At 48.4% G+C, this 19754-nt stretch overlaps 1 protein-coding gene across 2 annotated transcripts in view; it reads right to left on the bottom strand.

Moving 5' to 3' along the window:
* SLC35F4 (solute carrier family 35 member F4) overlaps positions 1 to 18823 on the bottom strand; it is a 144785-nt gene extending 125962 nt beyond the window's left edge. The window contains exon 1 of one of the 2 annotated variants that reach the window (XM_083735852.1): positions 18673 to 18823. In XM_083735852.1, the coding sequence (XP_083591978.1) occupies positions 18673 to 18775 (103 nt within the window). In that variant the 5' untranslated portion in view covers positions 18776 to 18823. The remainder of the gene's footprint in view (positions 1 to 18672) is intronic. The other variant, XM_083735855.1, reaches the window with a different exon arrangement.
* Between the last annotated feature and the right edge of the window lie 931 nt (positions 18824 to 19754).

The following is a 19754-nucleotide window of genomic DNA, read 5'->3' as shown; positions in this document are numbered from 1 at the left end:
AAGACAGGGGTGCCTGGCATGCTCTGGTCCAGGGAGTCACAAAGAGTCGGGCACAACTAAACCACTAAACAGCAACAACAACGACTGTTAAAGTGGCATAAAGGTGCTTTACGTAAAGGTAAAGGACCCCTGGATGGTTATGTCCAGTCAAAGTCAACTATGGGTTTGTGGCACTCATCTCCACTTTCAGGCCAAGGGAGCCGGTCTTTGTCCACAGACAGCTTTCTGGGTCTTGTGGCCAGCAGCACTTAACCACTTCTGGCACAATGGGACACCGTGACGGAAACCAGAGCACACGGAAACGCCATTTACCTTCCTGCCACAGTGGTACCTATTCATCTACTCACACTGGCATGCTTTCAAACTGCTAGTTTGGCAGGAGCTGAGACAGAGCAACAGGAGCTCACCCCATCACGGGGATTCAAACCGCCGACCTTCTGATCAGCAAGCCCAAGAGGCTCAGTGGTTTAGACCACAGCGCCAAAGGTGCTTTAAACATATGGTGTTCCCCTGACATGAGCCTAACCTCCCTGTTAACTTAGTGCAAGCAAACAAGAATGAATCCTCAAGAAACCAGTTGTCTGGAGGATGCAGATCTCCAGATGCTAGTTGCTTGTGGGACAACAACAAAGGAGAGGACTGTAGCTAACCTTCCCCATTTGTGGGTTTACTGGAAGCATTGCTGGACTAAATCCAGCTATGGTCTGATTCTTGCATTCCTAACCAAATGCATCGCTCGCTTCGGTTCAGGATCTCAAGGAGAATCTATCCAAAAGCTTTGCACCCGGGTTTGAGGTCGCACTATGAAGAGCCATTCCTCTGACTCTCCAAACAGCAGCTTCTGGTTAGAATAGCATGTTCCTCCTGATCTGGCTTTGCTCTGCGTACAAATGCAGAAGTCCATGCGTCTCCTCTGTAATGGAGCACATCTCTCCAGCCAGCCAAAGCAAGGGAGTCAGAACCAAGAAACATGACAGACTTCTGCACCCTGGTGCCCTCCAATGTTTTGAACTATAGATCCCACCTGTGCAGGAGAGGGGGTTTCAGTAGGTGCAGCTTGCATCACAAACGGCATCTGCTGAAATTCGCTTTTCTACACAAAGGTACTGGAGCCCTGCTCTTTCTCTCTCTCTTTTGACATCTTTCCGCTCAAATTCGGTGCACAGTTCCTGATTTTGGTTTGTTCTGAGCGAGTCGGTGCCTGATCTTTACATCTCTCTTCCTGCCAGACCTGAAAACGGATCGCGCCAAGGCTGCCGTCTGAAACACACTACGTCTCACCAGATACCTAAGTAATTTACCTCTGAACGTAAGAGCCAGCCTGCAGGGTCAGACCAAAGTCCCGTGCATCCTTTTCTCACAGATGCCTATGAGAAGCCTCTGAACACAACAATAACTCTACCTGCTTGCAGAAAGAGGATCATGGAAAAGGAGAAAAAGTGGTATAGAAATGAAAAGAAGAAGACTTCACCTAGAGTACTGTGTCCAGTTCTGGGCACCACAGTTCAAGAAGGACACTGACAAACTGGAACGTGTCCAGAGGAGGGCAACCAAAATGGTCAAAGGCCTGGAAACGATGCCTTATGAAGAACGGCTAAGGGAGCTGGGCATGTTTAGCCTGGAGAAGAGGAGGTTAAGGGGTGATATGATAGCCATGTTCAAATATATAAAAGGATGTCACATAGAGGAGGGAGAAAGGTTGTTTTCTGCTGCTCCAGAGAAGCGGACACAGAGCAATGGATCCAAACTACAAGAAAGAAGATTCCACCTAAACATTAGGAAGAACTTCCTGACGGTAAGAGCTGTTCGACAGTGGAATTTGCTGCCAAGGAGTGTGGTGGAGTCTCCTTCTTTGGAGGTCTTTAAGCAGAGGCTTGACAACCATATGTCAGGAGTGCTCTGATGGTGTTTCCTGCTTGGCAGGGGGTTGGACTCGATGGCCCTTGTGGTCTCTTCCAACTCTATGATTCTATGAAGAAGAAGGAGGAGGAGGAGGAGGAGGAGGAGGAGGAGAAGAAGAAGAAGAAGAAGAAGAAGAAGAAGAAGAAGAAGAAGAGGAGGACGTTGTTGCCGGATTCCCCTTCTGCTAGCGAAATATCTCAAGGGCTGTCACTTGGAAGATGGTGCATGTTTGTTTTCTCCTGCTCTGGAGGGGAGGACTCGAACCCATGGCTTCAAGTTGCAAGAAAGGAGATTCCAACTAAACACCAGGAAGAACTTTCTGACAGTAAGAGCTGTTTGACAGGGGAACCGTCTCTCACAGGAAATTGTGGGCTCTCCTTCCTTGGAGGTTTTTAAGCAGAGCTTGGATGGCCATCTGTCATGGATGCTTTAGCTGAGATGCCTGCATTGCAGGGGTTGGACTAGATGACCCTTGGAGTCCCTTCCAGCACTACGATTCTGTGATCCCTTAAAGGGCACCCTAATTTTAAACTTCCAAAATTCACTTCCATATAGCAAGCACATATATATGACACGACAAATGGAAATTTGTGGGCAGGCTTCCTTCAGCATTCATATTGCAGAACTTAGAAGAAAGGGGAGGGGGTGGGAAGGGGAGGTGGAAAAGACAGCGTATTAACGGGCTTTTTCTCAAAGCAATAACAGCAGCTTAGCAAACTGAAGTAATTCATACATCTTTAAGAACAAAGGATTTGTATAAATAAAAGATGGGGTCCATTTGAGCCTCCGGCTTTTGCAGACAATCAAAGAGAAGCAAGTTGGGCTAAACAGAAGCAAACTCTTAACAGCTTGCAGATTTGTTTGTTTGTTCCTTGCGAGGGAAGGCACCTTGGGCTAAAAGCTCCAAGGAAATTTTACAAGAGGGGAAACCTATATAGCGAGTAGGACTAACTGAGCCATCCATGGCATAGGACAAACGAGGATCAGCCCTGTGAGTGACAACCTTGGAAAAAGGTAAAATTCCTTTCTAGGGATCATGAGTAAAGGAACTGGAAATGAAACGGACAGTATTATAATGCTGTTGCACAAACCTACGGTGCGACCACATTTGTTATTTTCTACTACCGATAGGGAACCTACATAAGGACTCTATACTGGCTCTTAGATACCCCATAAAGGAAAGAGAGCAGTATTTTTCTTATAACACCAGTTATAAGAAAATGCATGATTTCAGCAGCAACTTACAGTGCATAAACTGGAAATGAAGCAGGGTTTTCACCCTCTTACACCCCCCCCCAAAAAAAAAACTTGCGCAAGTGGTATTGAAAGCAAAGGGTCCCACACACTTTTAGTCCTGAGTACAATATGTGGGTGTTTGCTTTAGAAACCTTCTGAAACAGCGGCTTGTCCTTTTTTCCTTACAGGGGGTGGGGAGAAAACCAGCAGGAGTGTCGCTAAGAGAACCAGAGGCCTGTACTTTTTATAAAAGATTAAGTGTAACATTTTCTAAATTACCCAAATGACTTAAAAGCCTACATACCCGTTTTTTCCTCTCTCTTTTTTGCCTCCTCTCAATCTTCCCTCCTCTGACTCAAAGGAGCTGGAACAGTATGCATAATGCACAGCGAGAAATGACGTCTGCGTAAATGAACTATTTTTCCTCCCCGTTCAAAATGTCTAGGTTCAGCAATTAACAAATACAGTGGACGCTCGGGTTGTGAACATGATCCGTGCGGGAGGCCCAAGAGGCCAATGTCCACAACCCACAGCACCACGTCTGCGCACGCGCAGATTGCGATTTGGTCTTCTGTGCATGCACAAAGCGCGATTTGGCAGTTCTGCGCATGCACGAGCGCCGAAACCCAAAAGTAACCCATTCCGGTACTTCTGAGTTTTGGCACGTCCGTAACCCGGAAACGCACAACCTGAAGCGTCTGTAACCCAAGGTATGACTGTATTGGAAGATTGTAGTGGTTATTTATTTAACCATCATTTCCCCAGCCTTTTGGCTAAAGCAGGGGTCAGCAACCTAAGGCCCATGGGCCAGAAATGGCTAGTGGAGGTCATTTGACCGGCCCACGAGCCACCCCCGAATCGAGTTGCCTGCTCGCGCGCTGCGCTAAACTGTCACAGCGCGGCGCAGGGACTCGCTTCCGCGGCGCCGGAAATTGCATCTGCACAGACACCGGAAATCGTGGGCGAACAAATGATCTAGCCCATGGAGGGATCTCCGCGGGACCGATCCGGCCCAGGCAAGATAAAACTTGCTGATCCCTGGGCTAAAGACTGGCTACACTCCACAAGGAAGCCACTTACAAATCACCCATAGATTGGAGGTGGGGAAAGACAAGGGCACAATTAGCATAGGATTTGCATATGCTAATTCATATGTCCCATCGTTCAGCCCGGACACTGAGATCCAGTGCCGAGGGCCTTCTGGCGGTTCCCTCACTGCGAGAAGTGAGGTTACAGGGAACCAGACAGAGGGCCTTCTCGGTAGTGGCGCCCACCCTGCGGAACACCCTCCCTTCACATGTGAAGGAAATAAGCAGCTATCCTATCTTTTAAAGAAATCTTAAAGCAGCCCTGTTCAGGGAAGTTTTTAATATTTAATGCTGTACTGTTTTTAACATTTGATTGGGAGCTGGCCAGAGTGGCTGGGAAAACTCAGCCAGATGGGTGGGGTATATGTTGTTGTTGTTGTTGTTGTTGTTGTTGTTGTTGTTGTTGTTGTTGTTGTTGTTGTTGTCTGGACATGTTTGCCAAGGTTAAACTAGTGTAACCCCTGTCTACCCCTCCCGTTTTGTGCCGTGTCAGTGATGTAGCAATGATGTAGCAATGATGCTGTACAAACTGTATTCTGGGATATGGTGGGAAAGTTTTAAAGGGCTTTGTCATCTGATCCTCGGGGTTCAAAATTCTTCTTTGAACCTGTTGCGCAATAAACTTTGGTCTACAGCTATTTGCTCCGGTTGGTGGCTGGACTCCTTCCTTTATTCCGCAGGGACCCGCGGGCTCTGCCCGACGAGCTGGGTGACTGAGCAGCCTCGCACCTAGATTTTTCCGTAACAGCTTCCACCAAAGCCTTTTGCCTGAACAGTAGAACTGCACCTCTTCCCGTCTCCTATTCTACGCAGCCCCCCCCCGCCCCCCCCATGTGTGCACCCTGAAATCTGCTTGAGGACTGATGGACCCTCGGGAGCAGGTTAGGGGGGCAGAGAGGCGAGAGGAGGGCAAAGTCCCATTGCACCATGGGATGCAACGGAAAGACTTGTGTGCTCCTGCTCACAGTTAATGTGCAGTTTGCAGATCCTTGAAACTAGATTTCTTCATCATCTACTTATTTATATTCCGCCATTTTTCCTGACAGGGACTCCAGGCGGCTTACAGATAAAATGAGAACAGTTAGAAACTTGCTGGTTTTTTAATCAATCAAAAACAGTGAAACATCAATAGAACTAAAAACTGTAAGTTCTATTAAAAGGTAAAGGTAAAGGGACCCCTGACCATTAGGTCCAGTCGTGGCCGACTCTGGAGTTGCAGCGCTCATCTCGCTTTATTGGCCGAGGGAGCCGGCGTACAGCTTCTGGGTCATGTGGCCAGCATGACTAAGCCACTTCTGGCGATCCAGAGCAGCGCACGGAAATGCCGTTTAGCTTCACACCGGAGGAGTACCTATTTATCTACTTGCACTTTGACGTGCTTTCGAACTGCTAGGTTGAGAGGAGCAGGGACTGAGCAACGGGAGCTCACCCCATCGCGGGGATTCGAACCGCTGGCCTTCTGATCGGCAAGTCCAAGGCTCTGTGGTTTAACCCACAACACACACCTAATTAACAATAAAAACAACACCAGCCCCAAAATCAAAAGCAATCAGTCTGCTGGAATAAGAAAGTCCTCACTTCCTCATGAAATAATTTGCTAGTTTCTTTTTCTAACCAAACAGCCTTTCAGATCCATTTGGGGTTTTTTTTCCCCTGACGAAGAGTAGATGTCGCAGAGGAGAAAAACAGGATAAAATCACCACATTAAAATGCTGTCCACAACCTGAAGAAACATAAACGTTTTTCGTCCATGCCGAAAAGACAACATCCCACTGAGAAGGTAAGCGAAGCCCTGCTAGATCTGGCAAAGGGGCCGTCTGAGGTGGTTTCCTGCTTTCGTGGTGGCCAACCAGATTGTGATGGCCTGGGACTCGGACTCAGAGGAGACTCAGTCTGCACCAGATCCTTTGCCTCAGGCAACATCTGAACCAAGTCTGGGGCCTGATCCTGAAGAGTCCCAGTCTGCACAGGTTCCCCTGCAACAAACCCCAGCTGGGCCAAGTCAGGGGCCTGAGCCTGCCCTGACTCCAAATGCAGGGATGACTTCGTCACCTTCTGCTGGGCCATCGTTTACAGCTGCTCCACTACCGGTTTGGTCAGGGGAGGCTGAGGCGGCCCCGGGTCTAGTAACCCACCGACGTCTCCCAAGCTGCAGAGACTAAAGTCTGAGAGAAGGAGAGACCTGAGTACTCGCAGGAGGAGTGCTTGCCTTCGGGCAAGACAGGGAGGTGAGTCGCCGGGGGATCAGGACCAGCCGCTACCCCGACAAAGATAAAAGGCTGACAGACCCTGTCCCAGGTTGCAGGAGCAACATTGCTGTATGCCAGATCCTGCCTGAGATTCTGTACCTGTCCTTGCCTGGTTTCCTGCCTTGGCCCTGTCAGACTGACTCCTCGCGGAATCCTTGAATTCGGGACTGACCTGGACCGCGTTTCACAGGTTACCCCCGGGCCCAGCACACAGATGCCTCTTCAGGGAAGCCCAAAAGCATAGAACCACAGAGTTGGAATGGACCCCAAGGGTCATCTAGTCCAACCCCCTTCAATGTAGGAATCTCAACGAAAGCATCCATGACAGGTGGCCATCCAAACTCTGCTTAAACATCTCCAAGCAAGGAGAACCCAGCGCCTTCCGTCCCAAAGTCAAACAGCTCTCACCGTCAGAAGGTTCCTCCTGGTGTTTGGTCGGAATCTCCTTTCTTGTAACTTGAGGCCGTTGATTCGGGTCCTACCTTCCAGAGCAGCTTCCTCCACCTTCCATCCCTACAGACCCATTTACATTGACTCGCATTCGGCACTTCCCTGCCAATCCACTCATAGAATCGTAGAGTTGAAAGAGACCACAAGGGCCGTCGAGTCCAACCCCCTGCCAAGCAGGAAACACCATCAGAGCACTCCTGACATATGGTTGTCAAGCCTCTGCTTAAAGACCTCCAAAGAAGGAGACTCCACCACACTCCTTGGCAGCAAATTCCACTGTTGAACAGCTCTTACTGTCAGGAAGTTCTTCCTAATGTTTAGGTGGAATCTTCTTTCTTGTAGTTTGGAACCATTGCTCCGTGTCCGCTTCTCTGGAGCAGCAGAAAACAACCTTTCTCCCTCCTCTATGTGGCATCCTTTTATATATGGCTATCATATCACCCCTTAACCTCCTCTTCTCCAGGCTAAACATGCCCAGCTCCCTTAGCCGTTCCTCATCAGGCATCGTTTCCAGGCCTTTGACCATTTTGGTTGCCCTCCTGTGGACAAGTTCCAGTTTGTCACTCAATTTGGAGAGTTCTGCCCGGACACTGAGGTCCAGCTCCGAGGGCCTTCTGGCAGTTCCCCCACTGCGAGAGGCCAATTTACAGGGAACCAGGCAGAGGGCCTTCTCGGTAGTGGCGCCCGCCCTGTGAAACGCCCTCCCATCATATGTCAAAGCGATAAACTACTAGCTGACATTCAGAAGACACCTGAAGGCAGCCCTGTTCAGGGAAGTTTTTAATATGTGACATTTTAGTGTATTTTTCATCTTTGTTGGGAGCCGCCCAGAGTGGCTGGGGAAACCCAGCCAGATGGGCGGGGTACAAATAATAAATTATTATTATTATTATTATTATTATTATTATTATGAACCTCTTCGCCATCCTTTTGTTTTAATGACCCTGGACCATTTAGTAGCATCAGCAAACTAAGCTATCTCACTCCTTGCCTCAGACTCTAGATACTTTATGAAAGAGCTATGAAGCACAGGTCCCAATACTGATCTTTGGGGAATCTCCACTTTCTGCATCTCTCCATTGAGAGAACTACAGTATCTGTTTTTGCCTAACGGCCTCAGTCCAGTATACCTGAAGGAGCATCTCTGCCACCATCGTTCTGCTCAGACACTGAGGTCCAGCACCAAGGGCCTTGCCTTCTGGCGTTTCCCTCATTGTGAGAAGCCAAGTTACAGGGAACCAGGCAGAGGGCCTTCTCGGTAGTGGCGCCCACCCTGTGGAACTCCCTCCCACCAGATGTCAAAGAAAACAACAACTACCAGACTTTTAGACAACATCTGAAGGCAGCCCTGTTTAGGGAAGCTTTTAATGTTTGATGCATTACTGTATTTTAATATTGTGTTGGAAGCCACCCCAGTCAGATGGGCGGAGTATAAATACAGTGGTACCTCAGGTTACATACGCTTCAGATTACAGACTCCGCTAACCCAGAAATAGTACCTTCAGGATGAGAACAGAAATCACACAGCAGTGGCGAGGTGGTAGCAGGAGGCCCCATTAGCTAAAGTTGAGCTTCAGGTTAAGAACGGACCTCCGGAACGAATTAAATACTTAACCTGAGGTACCACTGTAATAAATTATTATTATTATTATTATTAATTAACCAATTCTGGATCCATAAGAAGACGCCTTCCTCTTATTCCAGGATTGCGAAGCTTTTGAACACAGGAAACTGTTTAGCAGAAGAACATCAGAAATGGATTCACACCAAGCCAAACCACTGGTCCATCTAGCCCTTTACTGTCCACACGGACCGGCAGCAGCTCAGCTCTCTAGGATTTCAGATGCTCTAGAACTGACAGATTCCCCTACCTCCCAGAATGACAGGCTAAGAAAAAAGATGAGCATGTCACACAGGAATGGAGAAGCTGACATTTTCAATGCGACAAATTGGGACGTCGACTTCCCAGATCTCCCGGCTCAAAGCAGACGCTTTTTATTTGTGTGTGTTCTCAGAGATTATTGTTTGCTCCTTGTGACCTCTTCTCTGCCATTTCAATATGTAACCTGAAATCTGACTTGCGGTATCTAAAAACAGGATGCTGACTGGTCCCAATAGACGTTTCAGATTGTTTATTGCTTATTTCTCCACGATGGAGCTTTGGATAAAGCACTCTGGCAGGTCTGTAAATCTTGACAACGTTACAGAAATGTGCTGTTTCAAGGGGGTGTTTGGGCCTCCAAAAACCTTCTCACCAAAGCCTAGGAAGGAAACAAATGCCTCTGAGGTGCCTCTGAGCAGTGACAGAAACTCAGATATTTAAGCTATAATTGCCTAATGGCCCCTTGAACCTAGGTTGTGGTTGCCACAATGCAATATCTGGGCCCCTTTTCTTGCAATGGAATTTATTATTATTATAATTTATTCTTATTCTTATCCATTCTTATGCTCTGGTTCACCAGAAGCGGCTTAGTCTTGCTGGCCACATGACCCAGAAGCTGTACACCGGCTCCCTCGGCCAATAAAGCGAGATGAGTGCCGCAACTCCAGAGTCGGTCACGTCTGGACCTAATGGTCAGGGGTCCCTTTACCTTTTTTAAGAAGTTTAGCAACAGACAAACAAAAATCCTGGTGGTGGGCATGTAACCGGGGGGGGGGGGGAGCCACAGAGAGAGGGAGGTTCTGCCCATTTCCGAACGCCGCTCGTCGCACGACAGAAGCATTGTGCTCCTTTTGTGCACATCCGTTCCGAAGAATTATCCTCTCTCTTTGCCTCAAGTATCCTCTTCAAAAGCTCACAGCTGGCAGGAGACAAATCAGCGAAGGCCGTCAGACGCGCCCTACAAACAATTGTCTTACATAATCGTCTTTGCCAGTTTGCTGCATTAAGAGCACAGTTGTTTGGTGCCAGATTCTCTTTACTTTCATCACGAGCAAAAGGCTTAGGAGGGAATATCGTGTATCGTCCTTTTTTTAATTTACTGCTAGCTGCATTGCTCATTTGGAAAGTGGATTTCAGCATCCCCCTCTCTCTCCCCTTCTTTCTAAACACCCGCTTTCTGAAAAGTGGGGACGCGGGAACTGGTCTTTTTGCAGTTCCCCAGTCCTCAAGCAACAGGGGAGCCGCCGTTCCCCCGTCTCCTGACCTACAGATACACAGCTTCCCTGTCCACACAAACCTATGGGTTATCTTTTGCATTCCCCAGTGCAGCTCCGTCTGAATTTTCGCCTCGGACATTCCTTAAATCACTGCCTTTTAAAAGTGTCTTGTCCACAGCCACCTCAGGCCATGCCAAATAGAGAAATTATGCCAAAAACAGTAAAAACCGTGATGGGTCATTTCCCATCCGTGTATAAACATGAATCACTTCTGCTTAGGGCAAAAGGGTTGTCTTACAGCTTAAAGAAACAAAGAGTTTCTAATTGAAACCGTCCAACACAGAAATGTTCTATTCCAGCAAGGGCAACTCGCTTGCAGCTCAGCTCTTAAAAGCGAAATTTCTTTCGCAGCACAGAAGGAAACAGTTCAATCCCACACTGCCTAGGTTACACACTGGAAGGAAAAATGTAAACGGCACACCTGAGGATCATAGGGTGTCCAGGAAAGAATCTTTTTCGCACACAGGACCACAGGAAAGGTCCATTATAGGAGAAAGCCAGGCCATTGTCTACAGAGTTCAGTACCATCCGTACACGGACAGGTGGCAACTTTCAAAGGTTTTAGGCAGGAGTTTTTCCTAGCCCTGTCAGGAGAGGCTGGAGATGGGAATCCAAGACCTTCCCAATGGATAACAGGGTGGCACAGTGGTTAGAGTGTAGGGCTACAGCCTGGGAGTTGTTGTTGTTTAGTCATTTAGGCATGTCCAACTCTTTGTGACCCCCTGGACCAGAGCACGCCAGGCACTCCTGTCTTCCACTGACCGCAGTTTGGTCAGACTCATGCTGGTAGCTTCGAGAACACTGTCCCACCATCTCATCTTCTGTCGTCCCCTTCTCCTTGTGCCCTCCATCTTTCCCAACATCCAGGGTCTTTTCCAGAGAGTCTTCTCTTCTCATGAAGTGGCCAAAGTCTTGGAGCCTCAGCTTCAGGATCTGTCCTTCCAGTGAACACTCAGGGCTAATTTCCTTCAGAATGGATAGGTTTGATCTTCTTGCAGTCCATGGGACTCTCAAGAGTCTCCTCCAGCACCATAGCCTGGGAGACCAGGGTTCAAATCTCCAGTTGGCCACAAAGTTCACTGGGTGACATTGGGCCAGTCACTGCCTCTAGGCCAAAACCTGCCTCACAGGGTTGTTGTGTGGGAGGTAGAAAACCACAAGTAGCAATTTGAGCTCCTTGGAGGAAAAGGTGGGATATAAATGCAAACAAACAAAGAATCTTCTTTACAGCTACAACTTTTCCAGAACAGAGATATGTGTTGTTATTCCTCAGGCCAGACGATGCTGGACTACAACTCCCATCATCCTTCACTACTGGACATGCTGGCTGGAGCTGATGGGTGTTGGAGTCCAAAAACACCTGAAAGGCCAGTGAGTTTCCAACCCTCCTCTAGACAAGGTACAGTAAAGGGTATTTTGCCTTAACACCCTCTAGGAGTCTGGCAACCAAGTCCTAGACTCAATAGGCCTCTGAGCATGCGCAGTGCATTTTTCTTCTACGCCCCTGATTTCCTGCATTGTCAGACTATCTACTGTATAGACTTGCCCCAGAGATTAATTGATTTGACTGATTGCTTATATTTCTATGCTGCGATTCAAATGATTCCCAAAGCGGCCGACAAACAATAAATAATGACAACTTTGTGGCGCAATAACAGAACATCAGAGATACAACATAAATCACAGTGAAGAATCAACAGGTCATCAGTGAAACAATTAGAGAACACCGTTCGCAAGGCAACAAGTACGAAATAAGCGAAACGTCACAATTGAAGCAAGAGTTGTTTTATATGATTAACGAATCAATAGAACACCTGAAATCTATAAAACAAAATAAACAACGTTAACAAAACAGCAGCCAAAAATGAACGAAGCTGTGTTAAGTTCATACACTGTCCACACACACACACACGCACACGCACCATGACTCTGCCAGAGAAGCAGCGGTTACTGAGCCATAGGGACACCCTGTCCGCCCCATAGAGAGAAGAGATTCAGGGGAGAGATCCCATGGCTGCCCCTCAAGGCTCCTGGTTAAGGGAATGAGCTGTCAGCTTTGCATGCAGCGGGTCCTGGATTCAAATGTCAGCAGTTAGGGCTCCCCATCTGAAACCCTGGAGAGCTTCTGCCAGTCAGAGCAGACAATACTGAACTAGATGGACCAAGGGTCTGCGTAAGGGGCTTTCCTATGAGGTCACAGTGTAGCCTTATTGGAGTTCACCGATTGGGTCTGAATTGCTCCCAGACAGGAGGAAGGAAGTCAAATGACACCGAGGGTTGGTTCAGAGAAAGAGTTCTTTATTTCTGCTCTCCGGAACAGCAGAAAGGCACCTGTGTGGTGTGTCCACAGCAAGTCCAAAGAAATGAGAAATTTCATGCAGTATATATATCCTCCAGGCACCCTCTCCCCCCTTCCCCAGGAATCCAGCCACGTCAGCCTGTACACGCAGGTTGACATCACATATGTTCCTGCGCCGGTATTCTTAACCATAAAAGGGTATTCCTTCTTGTACTTCTGACCATAAAAGGGTATTCCTTCCTACTCTTATCTTGGAGCAAGAGGTCACCAACTCCAAGAACACACTCTGGCGTTGTTCCTGGACTAGGTCTGTGCGTCAGGACGTAAGATAAGACCTAGACATGTCATCCCTACTACACTGGAACAGCCAAGGTCATCCTTGCCGTTACGAACTGATAAAGGAGAGGGCTCTGAGCACTTGTTTATACAGCTGGGTTTTTGTTTATACATTGACTCAGAGCTCAAGTTAATGGATTTTAGCAAAGGAAAAATAAGGATTTTGGTGCCCTTTTCAAACTGCCTGCACAGTCAGTTTTGGGTTTGGGAAACCCATTCCTTCAACAGTGCAAGCAGGTTGACATCTGGCAGTGAGAATCAGAAAGAAAAGCAGGATCCGCCCCAAGTTGCTATGCATTCGAGGGCACATCTAAGCCTGCGACGCCTCTGCCCTCAGCATGTTACCAACTGAAGGCTGCCCTTTCCTCACAGACATTTGGGTTACCACATTCCTTAGCAAGTGGTCGAAGCATCCCAGTCGCCCATTTATAAGGCCAACCATTAAGGGCCATCGGCCTATTATTTGGTTCCCATGGCAACCCATCCCCTCTAATTTACCAACCAAGGGAATATGCCAGGCCAGATCCATTGAGGAAGATTCTCTTTCACTTTTCCAGAATCTTTCTCTTTCTTCCAGAATCCAGAGAGCCACCAACTTGGAACGGGACCCCGGGAGGACATTTAGTCCAACCCCCACAAATACGCGCAACCTTTTGACATTATAACACAGTGATGAATAAAGGGTAGTTAAAAATGAAGAGATTGCTGGCCACATCCATGCAATACAATTGCAAGACGTTTTAAGCTTCCCCCTAAGGAATCCTGGGAATTGTAGTTCACCACGCCCGGCAGAGGTACAATTGCCAGCATCCAATTGAACTAAGGTTCCCAGGATGATTCAGGGGAAGCCATGGACTGTAAAGGTGATCCGAGACCTGTTCAGGAGCCATATCCAACTCCCACCCATATATATTTTATGGGGGGGGCTCTGCTCTGCTCAAAGGTGCCAGGTCCCAAATGCTGTAATCATGTAGGGGGTCCCAGATGGAGAACACCCACACCCTGCTCAGAGCTTGCAATAATGAGAAGTCACTTCCCCCAGACTTCCCCTAGACCCCATGCAAAATAATAATAATAATAATAATAATAATAAATTTTATTTATACCCCGCCCTTCCCGGTTCAGAAAACCGGGCTCAGGGCAGCTAACAACAAATTTAAAACATTTAATTGATGCTACACAAAAAAGCATAAAACACGGTATAAAACTTGAATAACAATAAAATCAAAAATCAATTTAGGGGGGAAATCCATCCAATAAGCATTAGATGATCACCAGGGCTAGCTGGCTAAATTAGTCCTATTTGGGCCAGCGAGGAGACCAGGGGAGAATTAGCTGTGGGATCCCAGAGCGGGTAATCTTCATGAAAAGGGGAGGGGGAGGGAAGGAAGGGGAATAAAAGATCAGGCTAAATTCAAATTGAAAGCCAGGCGGAATTGCTCTGTCTTACAGGCCCAACGGAAGGAGGTTAAATCCTGCAGGGCCCTGGTTTCATGGGACAGAGTGTCCCACCAGGTCGGAGCCATCACTGAGAAGGCCCTGGCCCTGGTGGAGGATAATCTGACTTCCTTAGGGCCCGGGACCTCTAAACTATGATTATTCATGGACCTTAAGGTCCTCTGTGGGGCAGACCAGGAGAGGCGGTCCTAAAAATACGAGGGCCCTAAGCCAAAAGAAGACAACACAGATAACTCCAAGGTAATGCAGTGCCCTGCTACTTTGAAGCAGCTGCAGGATCAGGCCGGTGGCCCACAGAGTCCAGGATCCTCTTCTCACAGTGGCCAGCCAGATGCAGGATCCATCTCAAAGCCATCTGTAGACCTCTTGGCCACCAGAGACCAATGACAGATTTAAGTTGGCGGATTATGCTGAAATGGCAAAAATTACCGGAAGAATCAGAAATCAGGGAAACCAACATTTTAATATCTTAAAAAGCAGAGACATCACCTTGCCATAGTTAAAGCTCTGGTTTTCCCAGTAGTGATGTATGGAAGTGAGAGCTGGACCATAAAGAAGGCTGATCGCCGAAGAATGGATGCTTTTGAATTCTGGTGCTGGAGGAGACTCTTGAGAGTCCCATGGACTGCAAGAAGATCAAACCTCTCCATTCTGAAGGAAATCAGCCCTGAGTGCTCACTGGAAGGACAGATCCCGAAGCTGAGGCTCCAAGACTTTGGCCACCTCATGAGAAGAGAAGACTCCCTGGGAAAGACCCTGATGTTGGGAAAGATGGAGGGCGCAAGGAGAAGGGGACGACAGAGGACGAGATGGTTGGACAGTGTTCTCAAAGCTACTAACATGAGTTTGACCAAATTGCAGGAGGCAGTGGAAGACAGAAGTGCCTGGCGTGCTCTGGTCCATGGAGTCACGAAGAGTTGGACACAACTAAACGACTAAACAACAACAATAACAATACCAAATTAGGAATAAGGAGCATGTTTTGCATTATCTCCTAGCTGCAACGACATCATCGGCAGGAAGAGCTTGGCCGAAGAAATCCAGTCCCCCCAGATTGGATTATTTAACCGTTCCTCTTCTGCGCTCCTTGGGACACAGATGGCGCTGTGGGTTAAACCGCAGAGCCTAGGACTTGCCGATCAGAAGGTCAGCGGTTCAAATCCCCTTGACGGGTTGAGCTCCCGTTGCTCGGTCCCTGCTCCTGCCAACCTAGCAGTTCAAAAGTACTGTCAAAGTGCAAGTAGATAACTAGGTACTGCTCTGGCGGGAAGGTAAATGGCATTTCCGTGCGCTGCTCTGGTTCGCTAGAAGCGGCTTAGTCATGCTGGCTACATGACCCGGAAGCTGTATGCCAGCTCCCTCGGCCAGTAAAGCGAGATGAGCGCCACAACCCCAGAGTCGGCCACGACTGGACCTATTGGTCAGGGGTCCCTTTACCTTTACCTTCTGCGCTCCTTAGGAACAGAGGGCACCGGCTTATACTTCCTGAGTCAGACCACTGGTCCATCTAGCTCCATATTGTCTACACGGGCTGGCAGCAGCTCTCTGCCATTTCAGGCAGGCATCTCCTTGAGGCCTACAAGGAGACGCCGGGGATTGAACCTGCAATTGTAGATGCTCTACCATGGAACCCTTGAGATTCATGTACTGCAAGGGGTCAAACTAGAATCAGTGTTTCCCAACCTTGGGCCTCCAGCTGTTTTTGAACTACAATTCCCATCATCCCTGACCACTGGTCTTGCTAGCTAGGGATGATGGGAGTTGTAGTCCAAAAACAGCTGGAGGTCCAAGGTTGGGAAACACTGAACTAGATGACCCTCAGGGTCCCTAATCATAGAATCTATGATTCTATGATTGCACAATTAAGAACTCCAGTTGTGAATCATTCTATTATTATTTTTAAATAGTATTTATTCAAATTTTAAAGATTACAAAGATAAAGAATAAAAGGACAAAAAAATTAAAAAGACAGAAAAAATACAAACAATTGACACACACACAAAAAACCAGATCAAACCTTTACAAAACTTTCTTTCCTTTGCTTATTTCCTTGACCTCCTCAAACCTCCCTTTTTTGTATTCTAGTTCAATTAGATATTTCAGCAAATCCTTTCCAACTTTGTTTTTATCCTAATAATTTATCTTAATATACTGTAATTCTCGTCTTTCACCAATTAAAAAATCAATTTTAACCTAATCCTTTATATCATTTCTGCTAAAACTACATTATTTCATTCCAAGAACCTTCTAACATTCCTTAATTTTGCAATGTTTCTGTAGATAAACTTTAATTTTTTTCCAATCTTCTTCCACCAACTCTTCACCTTGGTCTCGGACAGTTGTGAATCATTCTAGCACCCCCTCCTTTTTAAAAAAATGAATCACTGCCCAAGTAGTGTTTTGGGAAGCCTGGTCCAAAACTACAGTGGTACCTCGGGTTACATACGCTTCAGGTTACATACACTTCAGGTCACAGACTCCACTAACCCAGAAATAGTACCTCGGGTTAAGAACTTTGCTTCAGGAAGAGAACAGAAATCGTGCTCTGGCGGAGTGGCGGAAGCAGGAGGCCCCATTAGCGAAAGTGGTGCTTCAGGTTAAGAACAGTTTCAGGTTAAGAATGGACCTCCAGAACGAATTAAGTTCTTAACCCGAGGTAGCACTGTAATGGAAGCATCCAATATCTTACGATGCTATTCCCAGGACACCACAAACCGCAGCAGTCTTTCTGCTCACTTTCACCACTGCCGTGGTTGCACGTGTGGTTTAAAAATTTCAGGTTGCACAGCCACCCTTAAAATGCCTTTTTAACACCCCTAGTGTGCCATTTCATGCTTTCTGCCAGAATTGCAAAAAAAGAAGAAGCAGTGAAAAGCCAAAGAACTACATCCGAATTTCCACTACAGTGAATTAAGACAGAGAAGCCAAGACAAATTAGACAAATGAACGTTCATCTTATCGTTCCAATGGCAAAGCGCTGGCATGTGGTTTTCTTAGCAAAGAGACAAAATCCTTTCCATTCTGCACAAAACAAGCCACACTCCTCACTGCAGGTAGATGAAAGGTTATAAACGTTGCCCATAAAAACTTGAATATTGGCCTCCTCTACGGATCATGTTGAGCTCTAATAAATGCAAGCGGTCCCTTTCTGGACTGCGAATCAAAGCGGTGACAGATCTCCAGTAGATTCAGATGATAAAAGATAATGCTGCTAATGTTTATTTGTAGGTAGCAAATTATTATTGCTGTTATTCCACCAAACAATAATAATAATCACAGGGCCTGTTATTAATACACAAGCTTAGGCACTTTTGGCTTTCTACTAAAGAGGTTTATACATGTTTAAAATAAATAAAAATCTTGAAACTTTTCCAGGAAAGTTGCACCGCCGCAGAATGTGGAATCGCGGGGTGTTTTTTTCCAAATAGCTTGGCCGTATTCCAAGACCGTCTTCACAATGCAATTCTGCACATATCTGCTTGGCTGCAATGGGGCTTACTCCCAGGTAAGCAGACAAAAGACTGCAGGCTTAAGCATGCTAAAATCAGTGCAGAGGACGGGACTTTCAGAGCACTTTCTACCTCTGAATTTCACCATCCCGAACACCAGCGATAGCTGGGGCCAAAACCCTTTCAAAATCCCTCTAGGCTGATAATCTGTCAGCGGATCATGTGGCGGTGAGTCCCACAAGCTCATTATATGCAAAGAAGTGCCCCCCCCCCGGTTTTCTCCACCCAAGGCACCACTTTAAGCACCTCTGTCGTGTCCACCACCTCTCAGGAGACCCTCCACAGCCGCAACGTGCAGCAGGGTCGACCTCCCCGCACGTTTACTGCAGCCCCATCCCGCGGGCAGCCCGTTCCCACGTGCCCCTCGACACTTGATGCGGCAAGTCCTCAAGAGCTGCCGCGCGGACGCTAGCCAGCACCAGCAGCAAACCTCTCTTTCACACGTGCACAAACACACACGCACTGCAGGCTCCTTCGTGCTTTTACACACACACACACACACACACACACCCCAAATACAACCTTTTTCAAAAAAAAAACTGTGCACAATTTTGCAACAACCACCTTCACAAAGGCATCACAAAGCGGCTTAAAATGCAAAAGGGGTCTGGAGAGGATACCCCCCCCAGCAAGGAAGACACAGACCAGCCCCCCCCACTTTCCCCTCTCCACCGCCCCCTCCCCAGAATCCATCTCACTTTCTCTCTCCCCCCCCCCCACTTTCCAGCTGCAAAAGGGGTGGAGGGAGCGTGTCAACGTAAGAGATGGAGGGATCCTGGCTTGTTCTCTCCCCCCCCCCGCACCCCGACCCCCCCCCACCAAGGAGTCACTTACTTCTCTGCAGTTTTCTCCCCCCCCCCCGCCGGAGAAACAGACCCCCTCTCCAAAAAAATAATATTTCATATAATATTTCGAAATACCCCCCCTTCCAAGATCCTGGCCCACCCCCCACCCCCCACCCCCCGGATCGCGGCGCTCGCGCTCACTTTTCTGGCTGGAATAGCCCGGGTAGTATCCATAGTATCCGGTGATGCGCAGGATCCGGTCCTCGATGGTGGCCACCCCGTTGGGCGCCGCCTTGACGTCCATGCAGAGCGGCTGCGGGGGCAGCTCGGCCGGGGACAGCGGCGGCGGAGCCAGCCCGGGACGGCGCAGGGGGGAGCCGGGGGGAGGCGGACACGACCCGGGGGGAGCGCGATCCGTCTGCGCTCGGGGATGCCTGCGCTGCTGCTGCTGCTGCTATCGCTGCTTCTCCACCGTGCAAAGAGCGGCTCCTCCGCATGATCGCAGAGGCTGCAGCCTCTCTCTGTTCTCCCCCCCCCTTCCACTTCTCCCTCCCCTCCCTCCCTCCCTCTCGCCAGCTGAGCCAACCTCCTCCTCCTCCTCTGTCCAAATGCGCCCCCCACCCCATTACGCACCCACGCCAGCCACCGAGAAGTTTTTGCGCACTTTCCCCCAGGGCTATCCAGTCCCCCTTCCTATTCCTGCTCCTTTTTTGGGGGGTGGGGGGGCAGCCACAACGCAGCTGCAAAGCACCGGCAGCGAGCAAAAGTTTGGTGGGATGGGGGGGGGGGGGAATGGACCAGGCGTGTTGTGGGTCGTGTTTTGCCTCCTCGTTGCAGACCCGTTAAGAGCATCAGGAGAGCCAAGTTTTTGGTAAAAGGGGGGTGGGAAGAGAAACGTGGGTTCTAGAGGTGGGAATTGGGGGGGGGGAGCAAATGGACCGGGGTGCTGTGTCGCCTTTGGGGGGAGGGCGTTGGTATCCTGCCTCCTCACTGAAGCCCAGAGCATGAGAGGAGCAAAAGTTTGGAAAGACAGGAGAGGATAGACGTGAGCTCAAGAGGTTTTTTTTTGGGGGGGGGGGGTTTGACTATCATCCAGTCCAAACTCCTGCAATGCAGAGAATATGCAGCTGTCCCGTATGGGGATCAAACCTGCAACCTTTGACATTATCCGTACCAAAGGAGCCGACTCCTAGGGGGCATGGGGGCTCCGGGCCCCCACAATAAAATATTTGAGGGGCCCCACAAAGTTGATGGGTGCTCCCACTAAAATGGTGTGTGTGTAC

The sequence above is a fragment of the Podarcis gaigeae genome, assembly GCF_964106915.1.
Source record: "Podarcis gaigeae genome assembly, chromosome: 1".
Taxonomy (NCBI): domain Eukaryota; kingdom Metazoa; phylum Chordata; class Lepidosauria; order Squamata; family Lacertidae; genus Podarcis; species Podarcis gaigeae.
Note: the sequence above shows the minus strand (reverse complement) of the source record. Positions and strands in the feature narration are given on the sequence as shown.